The 17,265-nt window shown below is 49.9% G+C and overlaps 1 protein-coding gene across 1 annotated transcript in view; it reads right to left on the minus strand.

Annotated features, from left to right (window-relative positions):
- Window positions 1-974: 974 nt before the first annotated feature.
- Window positions 975-17,265, minus strand: part of KLHL30 (kelch like family member 30) — a 23,004-nt gene continuing 6,713 nt past the window's right edge. The window contains exons 4-8 of the mRNA XM_069083412.1: window positions 10,702-10,788; window positions 8,989-9,144; window positions 6,665-6,853; window positions 5,262-5,407; window positions 975-2,659 (exon numbers count right to left, since the gene is read on the minus strand). Coding sequence (XP_068939513.1) covers window positions 2,417-2,659; window positions 5,262-5,407; window positions 6,665-6,853; window positions 8,989-9,144; window positions 10,702-10,788 — 821 coding nt within the window. The 3' untranslated portion in view covers window positions 975-2,416. The remainder of the gene's footprint in view (window positions 2,660-5,261; window positions 5,408-6,664; window positions 6,854-8,988; window positions 9,145-10,701; window positions 10,789-17,265) is intronic.

Raw genomic sequence — 17,265 nt, forward strand, 5'->3', positions numbered from 1 at the left:
CATCCATCCATCCATCCATCCATCCATCCATCCATCCATCCATCCATTGGTCCATCCATCCATCCGTCCATCTGTCCATCCATCCGTCCATCCATCCATCCGTCCGTCCATCCGTCCATCCATCCGTCCTTCCGTCCATTCATCCATGTGCATCCTGAGGCCCCTTGTCTAAAGATTCTGTCCTGCCGGTATGACCCAGTGAAAGCCCAATGAAAGCCCTCAGACTCTCCTCTCACCTGTAGGGGGGTAGCTTGGGAAAATGAAAGGACCTTGGGCTTGAACACAGAAGGCCAAGGATCCAATATAAAATCCTCTGTTTGACCTTCAAAGCCTCTCATAACCTGACCCTGCTCCTTCCTTGCCAGTCTTCATACACTTTACTTATCCTCACACACCTATTGATCCAGTGACACCAGTCTCCTGGCTGTTCCATGAACAAGACCCTCCGTCTCCAGACTATGAGCATTTGCACTGGCTGTACCCCAGCCTCATCTCTGACCACTGGCTTCCTTCAAGTCCCAACCAAAATCTCACCTCCTACAGGAAGCACTCCTCTATGAATTTGCCCTCAATTTATCTTGTTGGCACACCGGTGCTTACGTGTCACCCCCTCCCCATTAGACTATGAGCTCACCTTTCTTCATACTCCTAGGGTTTATTGGTGCTTAATAAATGGTTATTGACTGACTGACAATAACTGATGGATGAAATGTGCTACCCACCTCCTGATGGAGAGGAAAGGGGCAGAAAGAGACCTGTTCTTGGCCACAGCCATGGGGTGATTTTTCTGTTGCTTGATTATGATGTCTCTTATCGGGTTTTCCCACTTTTTTCTCCTGGAAAGGTCAAGGGGGAGGAGGAGCAATAATGATCCTCCTCTCCAAAAAGGGTCATTGTAATATTTTTTTAGTGCACAGAAAATGTCAAAAAAAATTCAGCTGGAAGCACAAAGAGAACAGTCTTGAAAGTAATATGTAGAATTAATTTATTTATAGCAAGCCATACAAAACAGAGAATTGTGGGTCCGTCTACAATCCTTGTTTTGTGTTCTGATATTTCTGTGGAAATGCTCTTTCTCTGATGTTGAAGTTCATAATTTAAGAAAAAAATAATTTTAAAAGCCATTTGGAGGGTAGCAACTTCTCCCCAGACTATTTCTGGTGATGGCCAACCAATGTAAAATGAAACACGTGAAAATGTCGTCCACAGCTGGTAGCGCTCTTAGCTTTGTGAATGATGACCTTGGGCTTAAACTGACCCTCAGATATGGAAAACAGCCTTATGAGGAGACCATTATTTTACTGTCTTTGTAGGTGTAGAAACTAAATCTCATGGAAATGAGATGACTCGGGCAGAGTCACGCAGCTCTGCGTGAGTCACTGAGGCCACCATCTTCTATAATGGAACTCCGTAAGACCACAGCCTATCTCTACTAGTAGGTAAGCATGCTTCCTTCTCACTAAGCCTTATCCAGTTCAATCCCAAAAGCATTTATTAAGCACCCCCTGTGTACCAGGTTTTGTATGAGGCTCTAGGGAATCAACAACTCTGCTCTCAACTATAAGGAGAAAAAAACCATTGAACCCAGGGAGAGGTTGTGTAGACCTCACTTGGGGATGTGCCTAGACTTTTAATTTGTCTTTATAAAGGGCATTACTGTAGGCAACATCCTTCCTAACTCAAGCTGATTCCTGAGTTCTGGGAATAATGATCCCCAGAATCACATAATGTTCCCCTTATTTCACAGATGAGAAAACTGAACCTCAGATATTGGAAATCACTAGCCCAGTTCCCTAGAGAAAGACTCACAAGTTCTTGCCTTTGGAAGAGACCTTGGAGATTGCCTTGTCCAACTCCTTATTTGATAAGTGGGGAAACTGAGTCCCAGGCTGGTAGAGTGACCATCTCACAGAATCTTGGACTGGGAAGGACCTTGGACATCATCTCATTCAGGCTCCTTTGTACAGATGAGGAAACTGAGGCCCAGAGAAGAAGTATTATTTAGGGGTGCGGCCGGGCTCAGGGTCTCCTGGCCACCCCCAATTACTCAATGGCAAACCCAGAATCTGAATCTAATCCGGGGTTCTCTTTAAACACAACACCACCCTTTAAGGCTACCTCCTTTTGTATTTGCCTTGGTTACCTTTAATTACCCAATTAGCATCTGTCAGAGGGGGACCTCAATAATGTAAATAAAATAATAATAGCAATAACAATAAAAACAACCAGTGGCAGTCCTGTTCAAAATTTCCTTGGGAACCAGTGGGTATCTCCCCCTTCCCTGGAAGGCTTCCAGCCCTGGGAAGAAGGAAGGATCAAGAACTTGAACACTGAGGACGTCCAAACACGGTGGCCAAGGACAGCTCCCATCAAGGCCCCACTGGCCAGTGAAAAGCAGGTCTGAGGCTGAGGGCCCTTAGCTCCTCACAAAGGGCTCAGTCCACTTGGAGACATCCATAAAGATGGAGGACGAACTGTGATAAAGCCAGAGGCAGGGTAGGGCCCCTTCCCGAGTCCAGACGTCTTTACAGACATCGTACACCTCCATCTCTACCCGGTAGTCCCCTTCCATGCCCTGCCAGCGGCCTCCCGTCACATAGAGCTTGTGTCCCAGGGACACCATCCCACCATTCTCGTGGAGACTGTGAAGCAGCTGGACCTGGAACAAAAACAGTGGGCAGTGAGAATACTGCTTTTCTGTTATTCCCAGCACAGTGTCTGGCAAACAGTAGGCATTTAATAAATGCTTATTCACTGAGGATAGATAAGGCAGAGATGAGTCATTGACTTAAAAAACAAAAGCAGAAAAATATCTGCTCACAAGAAACTCCTGAGTGAAATCTGTTCACATGAATGTCTTTCCTAGAGGCAAGGATTTAGATCCAGAAGGAATTTTAAAGCTCATTCAGGTCATTTGTACAGTTGAGGAAACTGAGGCCCAGGAATATTAAGTGCTCAAACAGCATCTGGGATAAGGGGTGGGGGGTGAGGGGTGTTACACTTTGCCCTGATCTGACCAGGGATCATAGATTTAAAACTACAAGGGGCTTTTGAGGTCATTCATTGACTACAGAATGGGGGCAGCTGAGTATTTTGTAGAATATTTCAGAAAGAAAGGAATTTGCTCAATATGATGCAGGCAAGAAGTGTCAGAAGCAGGATTTGAACCCAGGACCTCTGCCTCTCTAAGGTGTGTCTGGATTGGGGAGGGGGCAGGGAGGAGTCTATCCCCAGCATCCTTGGTTTTCATCTAGCCGGCATCACAAAGGCTCAACAGAAACCATCCCAGCCCAATGGCATCATAAATGAAAGGGCTCTCCCAGCCATTCCCAGAACGGGCTGCCGGGAGGAGATGGGAAGGAGCCGCCTGCCCACATTCCTGGCAGGGACAGACCAGGGGGAATCACTGCCTGGCAAGGACCACTCTGCACCTGTCCTCCTGCCCCAGCGAGGTCAGCGTGGTCAGCTGGGTGCTGACGTCATGGGAACAGCTGCAGGGAACTTTGGGATGATCCCAGTGTAACCTTACCCTGGAACAACATTACCAGTGGAGTGATGGAGCCGGCCCGAGGTCAGGCACAGGGGCTGAGCCTCTTCCTGCAGATGCCCTGGAGGGGCAGGGCATGTGCCCAGGCCTGGCCATCAAAGCTCCTTCTCCTCACCCTCTAGGAAAGTCTGAGAGGCCGAAGAGGAGTCATTGCTGAGGAAGGATGCCTGGCTTACTCAGCCCTGTCCCACCCTGGACAAGTCACTTCCCATGTTTGGGTTGTTTCCTCACAGATAAAATGCAAAGGTTGAACCAGCTGGCCTCTGAGATCCCTCCCAGCAAAATGGCCTGATGCCTGTGTGACCTTGGGTCAGTCACGTGACACCGCTCAATGTTTCGAAGGTTCCTTCCTTTTGTAGTCCTATGGACATGGACTTCATAGGAACATGGACTTCCTGTTGGAAGGGCCTCATTTTACAGAGATGCCAGGGACTCGCCCCATGGTCACCCATGGAGTCAGTGCCAGAGCTGGGCCTTGAACCCAGGCTCTGACTTCAAAGCCAGCCCTCTTCTACTGTCCCACCTTCATCTACTCCCCAGAGGAGGCCAGGCTCCCAGTGGCACTAAATGACGTCCTTTGACTTCAGACACAGCACTTTTCCCACCAGACTGAGTCTCCATGGCCATATCTGCCAACAGGGGCTAAGAATGCTGGCCCAAGAGATGGCCCTACCAGCCCCCCCCCCCAGGGCTCTAGGAAGAAAACTGCTCAGGAAATTTTAAAGAAGTCCAGAAATGGGAGAAACATCGATCATTCTCATTTCTCTAACCCTTCACAATTTGTGACTTACTTCCTCTACATCATCTTGTTGGAAGCTCACAAACTCTCCTGTGAGGACGATGCTTACAGACATGATTGGCCCCATTCTGCAGATGAGGAAACTGAGGCTGGGAGAGGTTCAGTAAGGTTCGGGAAGTGTCAGGCATTCCTGAATATGCCTCAGCCCTCGACTATGCTCTGCCTCTGAAAGTATCAGCTGCTCATGGACCCTGGCAGGCTGACCATATATGAGGGAGCCCAGGAACCTCTCACAAGATGCCCACAGAACTGAAGAGTTGGGCGGAGCCTCAGGAAGCATCTGGTCCAGCCTGTACACAAAGGAGTCCCTCCTCTGGCATCCCTGAGAAGCGGTCGTGCAATCTGTTCTTGAGCCCCTCCAAGGAGGAGGAAGCCACCGCCCCACTAGGCAGCCTGTCCTCCTCTGGGACAGTGCTCATCAGAAGGAAGCTTCTCCACCTAAACTGTCCACCTTGCAATGTCTGCCCTTTGCTCCTGGTTCTTTGCTGTGGGACCAAACACAACAAGTTTAATCTGACCCATGGAAGCCTTTCAGGTACATGAACATGGCTCTCATGTGCCCCTAAGTCTTCTCCAAAATAGACATCCTTGGGTCCTTCAACTGATACTCAGGTAACATGACCCCAAGGCCCTTCTTTCACTGGCCACTGTCCAGAGTGATCAGTGGCATTCTTCAGACATGCTGTCTAGAGCTGAGCCCAGCTCTCCATATGTGGTCTGACCAGGGCAGAGGACAGAGTATACCCCCCCCCGTTCCTTCAATCCTGCTCCCCTAAGGCAACCCAAGATCACTTTGGCTTTTATCTCCATGGGAACATGGAAGAGTTAAGCTCCTCTGGCCTCATGACAGTCAATGGGGTCTGTCCACAATGTGTTCCCACCAAACTGACCCCAAGGTGAGAAAGATAAGATTACCTTCTGCCACACGTTGGCTTCAGGGTCATACATGTAGACCTTCTTGGTGTTGTCCCCAATGAGGTAGATGGCCCCATTCAGAGAGGCACATCGAGGGGATGAAAGGTACTTTGGGATGAAAGGGGAGGCAATCACACTCCAGACTTCTACAAGAAAGACATGGAGGCATTGACTAAATATTCCATCTTCACCCACCCAAGTCCAGATGCTGTGGCATATTGAATATGGTGCTAGATTTGGGGTCAGGAAGACCCAAGTTCAAATCAGGCCTCAGATACTAACTAGCTGTATTACCCTGGGTAAGTCACTTAACGCTGTTTGTATCCGTTTTCTCATCTGTAAAATTAGATTCTATGCCCTCTATGATCCCTTCTTGCTTCCAAATCTTAGATTTTCTGAAAGAAGAGTCTTGAGCCATTAGCCTGAATGGTCGATGGGGATGAAGGTCATTGACTAACCTCTGTCCTGTCCAGTTAGTATCATCCGGTGAGAAGTGCCTGACTCAAGGTCAAAGATTGCCCTCCTGAACTTAGCCGACCATTCAGAAAATCAGAGGTCATGCTCGCAAAAACAAGCCCCATTTCAGTGAGATCTCAGACTTAGGGCTAGAGAGAACCCCTTCATTTTCCACAGGAGAAGCTGACACCCACAGCTCTGGGTAGTAATTGGCTACTAAGTAAAACCCCTTAAGGTTTACCAAGCACCTTCCTCATGGTCAGGTCTGAGAGGTCAGCAATGCAAATATTACTGTTCCCATTTTATGGATCAGGACTCTGAGGCTGAAAGCCCACCTAGGATGGTCACACAAGTAGTATTAGGCATATTAGGAGCCAGAACTGTGATTTTCCAGGCTCTCATTCCAATGGTCGTTACTACTATTTTGTGCTGCTGTATTTCTAGGCATAGAAGGCTTATTCCAAGTCCCTTCACTGGGTTGTCCGGCAAGAACTCCTTGAAAGAGCTGGGATATCCAGCCTGGAGGAGATCCAGGCGCACGATCACTTTCCCCAAGGCCTGGAAGAGGATTAACCTTAATCCTCTCAGCCTCGGGGCCATAGCTAGGAGCCTCGCGGGATTGGTCGGGAAACTCTAACGATCAGAGGTGATTGTTATCACCAGCAGAGAGTGAGGGCTGAGTGAGTGGGCCGCTCCGGGCGGGCCGTGGGGAGTTTCCCCTCCAGCCAGGCAGATTACAGTGGGGGTTCTCCACCGTTGTGAGCCGGTCACGATGGCTGACACGGCCCTTGCCCAGTCTGAGACTCCGTGGAAGCCTGGATGCGCTCATGAAGCGGGGACTCCGCTGCCGGTCCCTCGCGCTCCATCCCCGTCCTGGCCCCAGGCCTCCCTCGGCAGCCTGGCACCACCCCACCCTGGGCCTGCTGTCCCTCGCAGCGGCCACTCACCTGTGAGGGGATTATAGCATTGCAGGGTCAGTGCGTTGTATTTGCAGGCGCAGGAGCCCACGAGGTAAAGCCTCCCGTGGCAGCCGACAGCAGAGAAGTTACTCACGTACTTCAGCGCAGGACTGATGACCGACCAGCTGTTATTGTACGGGTTGTAGCTCTCTACCTCGACCACGTCCATGGTGGTACCTAGGAAGCAGCCGGACATGGATGGGGGGTCAGCAGATGACACACGCGTGGAGAAAGCCCAGAAACAGTAAGGGACCGCAGAGGCTGTCTGACCCACCCCCTCACTTTACAGAGGAGGAAACTGAGGCCCGGGTCATACAAGTAGGCAGTGGTGGAACTGGGATTTGAACTTGGAGCCTGTGACTTCTAGGCCATCCCTCTTTCCAGCAGGCCTCCTCCTACCAGGCACTGGACTAGTTGCTGAGACACATAGGCCCTTCAAGGAGTTCTAGTCTCCATATTGTGTGACTTCTACTCTCCTAAATTTAGGCTAAATCAGACATTGGCAGCCTCTTTAAACCTGAGGGACCCCAGTGGGGCATAGCCACGATCACAAGTGCCCCCAGAGCAACCTAAAGCACAAGAAAATTAGGAATAATGGCAGCACAAGTTTCCATAAGACTTTAAAATTCACCAAATCAATCAGTCAGTCAACAAGCTTGGCTCCTTTCACCAGTGAGGAAACTGAGGATCTGAGAGGAAGGCTGGTCCATGCTGAAACAGCCAGTGAAAGTCAAGACCGGGAACCTAGCTCTCTACTAGTCTGAATTCATTGCTCTTTCTGCTGTGCTAGGAACAGGGAAAGAGGAGACAGGAAAAGAAAGAAGAGACAGGTGAGCATGGTGGGAAACTGCTGGTGGTTCTAGCCTCACGGAACCACCCCATTTGGCCAAGGCCATGGGCCTGTTGGTGAGAAAACAGGGTCATCAAAATATCAGCAGAATGACGTATGGATTCCTCTGGAGGCACTCACTGTGTGAGACCAAGTCACCTGACTTCTCGAGACCTTGGACTTCTCGTCTGTGAAATGAGGGAGCTGTACTCAATGACCTCTGTGGTCCCTTCCAGCTCGGAAGCTATGAGCCCATCCCTGCTAGGATGGCTCCAGGCCCACCAGCAGTGGGCGGCTGGTTAGACCTCCTTGGCCTCGACCAGCTCATGTGGTGAGCTGCCTACATTTAAAGGAATCCTTCGAGTGCCCCATGGGCTTCACTACACTGTCAAAGGGCCTGAGCTTGGATGGTGGCCAACACATTGGAAACATGGTCCCTGGAAGTTCACTGCCCTGACTTGATGGGTCTTGAGGACACAAGTCAAGGCCCACCCACTGAACCTATAGAAAGTGCAGCAAAATAATGTGGAAGCCAGAGTCTCAAAGGCCGTGGTTCCAGATTCAGCCCCAAATAAACAAGGAATCCAGGTGTTCTAAGCCTGAATGAAATTAGGGTGATCCTAACTCTGTGGATAGAGTGCCAGGCCTGGAGTCAGGAAGACTCATCCTCCTGAACTTAAATCCATCCTCCGACAGTTCCTAGCTGTGTGACCCTGGGCAAGTCACTTAATCCTGTTTGCCTCAGTTTCCTCATCTGTAAAAGGAGCTGGAGAAAGAATGTCAAATCCCTCCAGCATCTCTGCCAAAACAAACAAACCTCCACGTGCAGTCACAAAGAGTTGGACATGACTGAAATGACTGGACAACAAATGGAAATCGGCGGACCCCAAGGACCCCCTCCCTCTAGTGTCTCTCCTTTTTGAGCTTGGATTTCACTAGATTCTGCGTCTTTGGGAGATTCAGAAAGCAGGTGCATTCATTCTCTTATTCAGAAGACCTTGACTCAGTCCCTATTATCTGCAAAGCACCCAGCACACTGGGCATCATGGGAGACACTGAGGTCAGCTCATCATTGCCTCTACGTAACATAGCTAATACCCTCATTGGGAATGTGATCGATGGTGAGAGAGAGGGCCAAACGGCTCTGAGAATCCTGAGGCTGATTTCATCTCTCCCAACAGGACCAATCTGGATGGGCTTTGGTGAGGAGTGGCATTGGAGACTGTCCTGAAAGATGTGCTCTAGCCCTAGTGATGTGAGACTTGGCAGAAGGGTAAAGTACTGGAAGAGGTGAACTTTGGAAATTCGGTCAGTGCTCCTGCAGATGTCATGGACCACAGATAATCTTTGCAGACAAAATAATATTCGGAACCTCTGCCAGGATGAATGTACTCGGAAGCTGTGCCCATGATTCCCCAAATGGGGATGCTGACTAGATTAAATAAACAGAAAGGAGGAAGCCGTGACGCCAGCTGGCTCTCACCCCCAATGGCGTAGACCTCCCCATTGAGTGCAGCGCTGGCGTGGTTGGTGCGGGCTTTCAGCATCGGTGCAATGAGTTTCCAGATGCCCTCTTTCTGTGAAAAGCACCAGGCCTGGGTCGTGGACCAGGTGTCTATCTTGCTACCTCGGGAACCACCTGCCAAAAAATACCTGAGTCACAGACAGACGTCAAAAGTGTGGTCAGTTGGCCTCCCTCCTTCCAGCAAGGGGAAGTCCCTGGACCAGTGTCAGGTCCCCACCTTCATCAATGGACTAATGACAATCCAATAATGAGCACCCACTGTGCTCAGGACCCCATGTACTCGATGTCCTTCTTAACTTCCCTCCTCATCTTACTTCAAAGAACTCCAGCAGCTTAGAGCTGGACTCCCAGAGTCACCTGGTACTGGGAAGAGATTCTCCTTGCCAACATCCCCAGCAAGACCTCGTCCAGCCAGGGCTTCAAAGCCTCTGGGGAGAAGGAACCTGTTCTTCTTCGGGGTACCCCAGTTCACTTTGAGGTGACTCCAATCACTGGCAAGTTCTTTGTAACATCTAGTCCAAATGACCCTTGGCAACTTCCACGCATGGGTGCCTACTTGGAAAAATGAGAAGGAACTGGAGATGGGCAGAGGGGAGCTGGAAGGACCTTGCCTGGCTTAATCCCAGCTTCAGACACAGGGTGTCCCCAAAGTCAGTGGACTTTTAAATTTTCATAGCCTTAAAGCCTCAATAATTCAGTTTAATGGCCTTGAAGCTATTAAAGCTTAAATCTGTCCTAAGACTTTGGGGACGCCCTGATGTCATGGTCCTCTTTGAGGACAAAGGACAAACAACAAGGTTTGTAAAGCACCTTGTGTGTGTGTGTGTGTGTGTGTGTGTTGGCTCCTCTGAACCCCATGACCATCCCTACCTTACAGATGAAGAAATGAAACCTCAGAGAGTGGGGGAGACTTGTCCTTGGTCACATGGCTAGAGTGTCAATGGCCAGGCTGGAGCCCCAGGTCTTTCTGACTCTAGGCACAGGGACCCACCCACTCCACCATGGACTGTTGCCCAGAATCATCCAAACACACCCCCTGTCCTATCTCTAACTCTCTGCATGACCTTAGACAAGTCATTCCACTTTTAGGGGCCTACATTTTCTTGTCTACAAATGTGGATAATAACATCACAAAGATCGAATGAGTGGTTGGCCAAATAGGGGGCTGAGAGTCGCAGTTTTAGCCCAACAACTGGGAAATTCCAGGAAAAGGAAAGTCAATTTTAATAAATATGGATGGTCTGGCGGCATCTTTAGCTCCCCTGTTAAGGAGCTGGGGCCAGAAGAGAGTGGGAGGCCACAGAACAGGGGTGGGCCATGCAGAACTGAGGCAAGGAGGCCCAGGGCACCGAGCCAAATGTCCAGATTCTGCTCCGCTGCAAAGGGCAAGGCTCTCAGAAGGCTCAAGGGCATCAGGGATCAGTTCCTGAGACGGGAGTGCCCCTCTCAGACTCAGATGACCCAAGAATTCACGTCCCGGCACCTCCAATGGCAGCAGGGACCCCAAATAAACCCAGAGAGGTGTCGGATTAGACAGAAGAACGTGGCCTGGAATAGCTGGTCCCCCAAGGACTCCAGTGAGCAAGAAACAGAACTCAGAAATGAGGCCTAAAGCCGAAGCCTTGGGAAGGAGGGCCCTGGGCTGGAGCGCACAGCCTTCCTCCTACGTACCTGTGACATAAATGTCATTGTTCAGCGCCACGAGAGAAAAGCCCCACTTGTGGTAGTCAGGGAAGTCGGGAAGGGCTGTCCAGCATTCTGACAAGAAAGGAGAAAAGGGGTGAGCGGACGTCAGAAGGTGGGACATCTGATGCGGAGCCTTGACTCCCAGCAGCGCGACTGTGGCCCTCTGGGCCATCCCACCCACTGCCCATCCAGTCTCTTGACTAGATCATTCATCCTCTGGTTCACTTGAACTCAGGTCTTCTCGGCTTTAGGCCTGGCACTCCATCCACTGCACTACCTAGCAGCCATTTCCTTCTTCAGCTTGTTTTATAGATGAGGAAAATGAGGCAAACAGTGACTTGTCCAGGGTCACACAGCTAGTAAGTGTCTGAGGCTGGATTTGAACTCAGGAAGATGGGTCCAGGCTCAGCACTGTGCGCTATGGCCCCACCTAGCTACCTCAAAAGGAGAACTTATCAGCCCTTAAACTTTCAGGCAGCAAGGAACTCCCCTATATCTTTTCCCCTATCCCCATCCCCTCTCCTAGATCTGACCAGTTTCTAGTTAGGAAGCTGTGCAGAAGGTCAAGAATGAACTCAAAGGTTCCCAGCTTGGAATGGAAAACAGGTTCAAGAAGTTAAGGCTATTACACCCCTCCACTCTTGGTCAGAGTGAATTTGGGAAATGTCCCCCACAATTTAACTGATGTCCCGTTTATTGAAAGAAGCTATCCATGGAAGGCTTCCCTGAGCTTCGGGGCCCTGCTCAGCCTTGACCATGAAACTACCCTTGTGCAAGAGCTCTATAAACTGTAATCCCAAAGTGCCTCTTGTCAAAGCAATTCCTGAAGCACGGAGGGACTCTGTCAGTTTGGACATTTCTCACTCCACAATGAAAAAAGAAAAGTTTCATCAGAATAATTCCAGGTAATGAAATTGAATCCGACAGACTTGTGCTCAAAGTATAGAGGACAGTCTTCTTTCTTCCTCAGTCCCCCTCCAGGGAGATGCCAACAAGAGGAAGGGGTAAGAAAGGATTTACAAGGGGTTGGAAGGAGACCGCCTTCCTAAGCGTTCTGTGGAGAGCTCCCCAGAGCTAGCTTTTGACTCTTCTCTTCAAAGACATAACCAGAAACTTTAGCAGTCTTCATGAAGAGTCTCTTCATGGGCTCACAGAATCGGAATTGGAGAAGACCTTGGAGGGCATCTGGGGCAACCTTCTCAATTTACATGTGAAGAAAGTGAAGACTGGGTAGGTCCCAAGATCACCCTGGAGTTCAGGGTTGGCTCCAGGATCCAGGCAGATAACATGCCTGTTCTGCTACTCGATGCTACCTTTCCCATCAGAAGCCATTTTTGGTCTTTTCTAGATGTAACCCACAGCTCAGAACCCCAAGCTCTTCGTTTACATGGTCCAAGTTCAGTCTTGGGGGCTCCCCCTCACCTCGAGTCATATTTCTTTCTCTAGAACCCCAGAATGTAGCTCATGCCTCAGTTTCCAAAAATACAAATTAAAGGGATTTAGTCCTGTGAAAGCACTGAAAGTAGCAATAAGCATCACATATAGTACGGCCTATACTCTACCCCACAGAAAGACTTAAAAACAACACAGAAGATTCACTTTGGACCATAAAAAGTCAGGACACTCTCCTTCTGTCCAGTGAGTCCCACCTTCACCTCAGGGCCCCCTACAGACCTCCAACCTGACAGCACTACCCCCACACTTGTATTGAAGAGGGCAAATTGGGAATAGAGAGGAGAACTTCACATTCAGTCCCAGAGATCTTTATAGACCTACGTTCCTATAGTTCTGCCCTAAAGGATTGAACTCTCCTTAGAAGAGAAATACAGTTTGGGTTGATAGGGATGCAATTCTATTTCCCATCAGAGCTGTACCAAGAAAATAATTCTTTATTTTCTTCTTTTTATTTATTTATTCATCCATCCATCCATTCATTCATTTTAGTTTTCAGTATTTATTTCCACAAGATTTTGAGTTACAAATTTTATCCCCTTCTCTCCCCTTGATGGCAAGCCTACTGAACACCCCTTCCCCCAATCTGCCAGGCAAATAACTCACAGTAGGAGAAGAGGGCATATTCTAGGTTGTTCCTGCTCTGTCATTTCTTTGGTCCCTTGCTACTTCTCCATCTTGGGGACCATGTATTCAATCCTCTTCTCTCTCAAAAACCAGCACTGTCCAGATACTCCCCCTCCCACATCTAAGTCTGGGAAAAGCCTCTGAATCAGCACAGTCTTGCCCCTTCTCCCCACCTTCCCACAGTCAGGTCTGCTCTCTCTGCTGCTGTTATTTCAGACTATCTTAATCAGGGACCCAAGATCCCACCCACCCCACCACCTTGCTTGCAAACGCTCTATACCACAGAGGTGGTTCTGATTTAGAATATTTTGAGCCAAACAAATCACTCCAGGATGATGAGATTTAATAATCACTTATCTTCAATGAGGTATAAACAAGTCAAGTACCCAGGTCTAGAAAATGTCCTGAATCCTATTAGTGAGGGGTTAATAGGGAGACACAGTCAAAGTCTGAAACAGTAGACTCATCCTTAGTGGAAAGGAGTTGGAGGTCCTGGGTTCATATCCTGCCTATGACAACTCACGACTTGCTGTCTTTATGTAGGGTTCTCCATCTCTCTGGGCCCTAGTATCCCCACCTGTAAAATGAGAAGGTTGGACCTCAGAGGTCCCTTCCAGCTCTATGACCCTATGATCCTAACAACTATGAGTGAGTTGGTCAGCTTTCCCCATGCGTAAAGTAAGCCAATTACCCAACAATTCTGAGAGCTAGACAGTCTCTACCACCAGAGAAGATTAAGGAAGCCCTGACACACTTTTATTCCTTCATCCTGCTTTACTGCATCTCTACTCCTAGGGATGGGACAAGGATCAAGTGAACAGGGGTGGCCGGGATGAGTTCCATGACCACATCCTGCCGTAGAAAGACTGCTAGCCCAGGAGAGGCCTGGGTGGAAGGGCAGGAACAGGAAACTCGGGTAGTTCTAGTGCTGGTTTCACTCCTCCGCTGCAGTGCGACCTTGCCTTCGGGACGCTCATCCACAAAATGGAGGTGATGGCCCTTTCGGTACCTAACAAAGAGGTATTGATTGTAGGGCTAAGATGAGAGCATCGCCCACACAGGTCCTAAGAGTTCTCCCCACGTCTGGTCCTCTTCTCCCGTGCACTCCCCACACGGCTGCTGGCTTATGCTTCCGAAGGCACAGAAGGGACCCCCTCATTCTGCAGCTCAGGAATCGTTACTACTTCCCAAGTAAAGAATAAACTCCTTAGTTCGGCCTTCAGGGCTCTCCCCAGAGAGCTTCCGCCCGCCTTTCCAGTCTCATTTCACTCAATTTTCCTTCACAGATAGTATGCTTCCTCCAAACTGGTCTTTGCGCTGTTTTCCCAAGTCAGCGAGTTACGTCCGCCTGCGCACCTCAGTGTGCGGGACTCAAAGGCTGAAAGGTTCCTTGCTCTGCTTCTCGGAATCGCTCTATTCCTTAAGAGCTCCATTCAAGAGCTCTAGGAAGCCCTTCCCCATTCTCCTGGTTGGTAGAGCCGCCCCTCCTCCAATGGTCTTATCAAGGGAAGGGTCTTCTGGTCTCTGCATCCTGGGTGCTTGGCATGGTGTCTTGTCCCTCACAGGAATTTAATAAAAGCTGTTTGGCTTAAATTGGTGATTGGAAATGCCCTGGACAATGTGGTTAGGCTGTTCAGCGAGGGTGGGCTTTGGACCGCCCCTCCCCACTTTAGGGGAACTTATTCATCATCGGAGCACCTGACTAGTCACTGCTGAGGAGCTAAGGGACATTTCTGACTTTTGGTACTTTGAGATAAATTGGCCCGATCCGTGTACTGAGTCTACGAGTTCCACTTGCGTCATCTTGCCCGGATCATGTCCTCTCTGATTCATGTTTGGGTCACCCTGGGAGGGCAGAGGAAAGGGCCAGACCATTGTCTCACTGGGCTGCCTGGTGCCATGCCAGGCAGGCTCTGAGGCGGGTAGGCCACAGCTGCTGGAGCCAGTGGGCCAAGAGAGCTCATCACATTAGCTCAGCCTGCAATCTCTCATGCTCCCAGGACTCCCTTCCCCATCCGGGACCCTACTGGTTTTGACAGTGCCAGCATGTGGCATCAGGGGCTGCTGACCAGAGGGGAGCTTGGGTCCCATTCCAATCAGGCCCTGAAGGCAGCATCCAGATTCCAAACTGACAGCCCCAAGGGGCTCTGGCTCTGCTCTCTTTATACAGAGTACATGCCCGATCTCCCCCCATTCCACCTCCCAGCTCCCTGGGCTCCTAGAAATCCAGCCAAGCTCTCACTGAGAAAGACGTCACCATCTGTCCAACTACAGAGTGCTCTGGGGGACACAGGCAGGATGATTTTGTCCCCATGGAGATGCCTCCCGGCGCAGGATTGGCGTCCAAGTATAGGATTCTCAGCATATGTGTCTGCCCTGTTGTTGCCTCATCACTATGGAACCAGGACACATCAGCTTGGCTCCAGGCTGCCCAGAGGACGGGGCACGAGGGTCACGAAAGGGGCCTCAGCAAAATTGTACATCGTCTTCCAACAGCACTTCAGGGTTTGAGAACGCATTACCTCCATGATCTCATCAAAGCCTCCCAATGGCCCAGTGCACCCAGGAATATAGGCATCACCAGTCCCATTACCCAGAACCTCAGTTGGCAGGTCTCACAAACGGGAGTCAAACCCAGGCATCTTGACTCACTTAACCTTTCAGTCCTCTAAAGCTGAAGGTTGCAGAGCAGATAAAGACAGCTTTCTCACCAGGAGCTACACCGCTGAGATCATAGGTCTGAATGTGGATGAATAAATGATTGTGGATCTGAACATGAATGAATGAATGAATGAATGAATGATTGTGGATCTGAACATGAATGAATGAATGAAAAACAGAGGTCTGAATGTGAATGAATGAAAAATCATAGGTCTGGACATGAATGAATAAATGAAAAATCACAGATTTGAATGTGAATGAATAATGAAAAATCATAGTTCTGAATGTGGATGAGTGAATGAATGATCATGGATCTGAATATGAAGGACGGAAAGAAAGAAGGAAGGAAAGAAGGAAGGAGAGAAGAAGGGAAGGAAGGAAGGGAGGAAGGGAGAAAGGAAGGAAGGAAACAATATTTATGAAACAAAGTTTCCTGGGGTTGCAAGTACAAAAAAGAGAGCTGGTCTTTTAGGAGCTTCTTCCATTCTGGTGAGGGGAGGTAACCACATTGGGATGCGTCATATTTGGGTTTGGAAGGTCCCGGGGATGGTGCCGAGCAGCACCATGGGGCAGTAGACCCATAAGCCACTCCAGCAGAAGCGGCAATATCGGTTTGATGATGCTTCCAGAACTGGAAAGGGGAGGCGGTGGAGTGGGGGGAGGGGGGCAATGAAGGGTGCCAGAGTGAGGCAGTTGGGGAGAAAATGGTGGGAGCAGAGTGAAGCCAGACCTGATGGGCCTAGCATGGGTCTTACAAAAATAGTCAGTCAAGGAATGTTTGTTTCAAATGAACGAATAGGTGAATGAATGAGTGAATGAATGAATGCGTTTACCTCGGCAGTCACCTGCAAAAATTATTGGGGCCTCAGACAAGCATGAGAGGAAAATAGGGGAGGAGGTAGGAGGCGGGGGCGGGTCCGGGTGGGAGGCAGGAGGCGGGGTGGGTCCCGGTAGGAGGTAGGAGGTGGGGGCGAGTCTAGGACGGAGGTAGGAGGTGGAGGCGGGACCAGGACGGAGTTAGGAGGTGGGGGCGAGTACAGGTGGGAGGTAGGAGGTGAGGGCGGGTCCGGGCGGGAGGTCAGGCCGGGCTTAGCGATCCCCCGGATTTTTTACGTTAGTGTCAGACTTTTGGCAGTCTGTTGAAGCCTACCGACCCTTTCTCCGAATAATGCTTTTTAAATGCATAAAATAAAATACATTGCATTGCACAGGAAAGCAAAAGTTAGTCAAAATGAAGATAATTTGCTCTCCCATCCAAGTTCAAGGACCCCCGTATCTCTTCTCAGACTCTCTGGGGGTATGAGGGGCCCAAGTTAAGCACTCCTGCCATCAGGGCTGGTAAAGCGGGGTGGAGGGGGGGGGGATGGAGGGACGCAAAGAGAGGCCTCATCCTTCCCGACCTATGACTGCTCCTCACATACATGACCTGCTACTGGTCTGGAGAAGAGAAAAATGCATATGGAAGGTCCATGGATAGGCCCCTTTTAGAATTTTTCCCCTTTTGGAGCCCCTGGCCTCCCCTCCACAGTCCCAGTTACCCGCTCCCATCACTTTCTGAGAGCCTTAGCTGCCACACGACTACAGAAGGGGAAAGGGAAGAGGCCCAGGCTCTTAGCTAATGGAGGACCAGTCTTAGGTCTGGCTGAGCTGGGGGCCCCAGCCCTCCAGGATGCTAGAGGGAGTTCAGAGGAAGGGAGGAAGGAAGGGAGGAAGGAAGGAAGGAAGGAAGGAAGGAAGGAAGGAAGGAAGGAAGGAAGGAAGGAAGGAAGGAAGGAAGGAAGGAAGGAAGGAAGGAAGGGAGGAAGGGAG

This window comes from Petaurus breviceps, unplaced genomic scaffold (assembly GCF_028583685.1).
Source record: "Petaurus breviceps papuanus isolate PSGF00001 unplaced genomic scaffold, PetGlider_PUasm1.0 173, whole genome shotgun sequence".
NCBI lineage: Eukaryota > Metazoa > Chordata > Mammalia > Diprotodontia > Petauridae > Petaurus > Petaurus breviceps.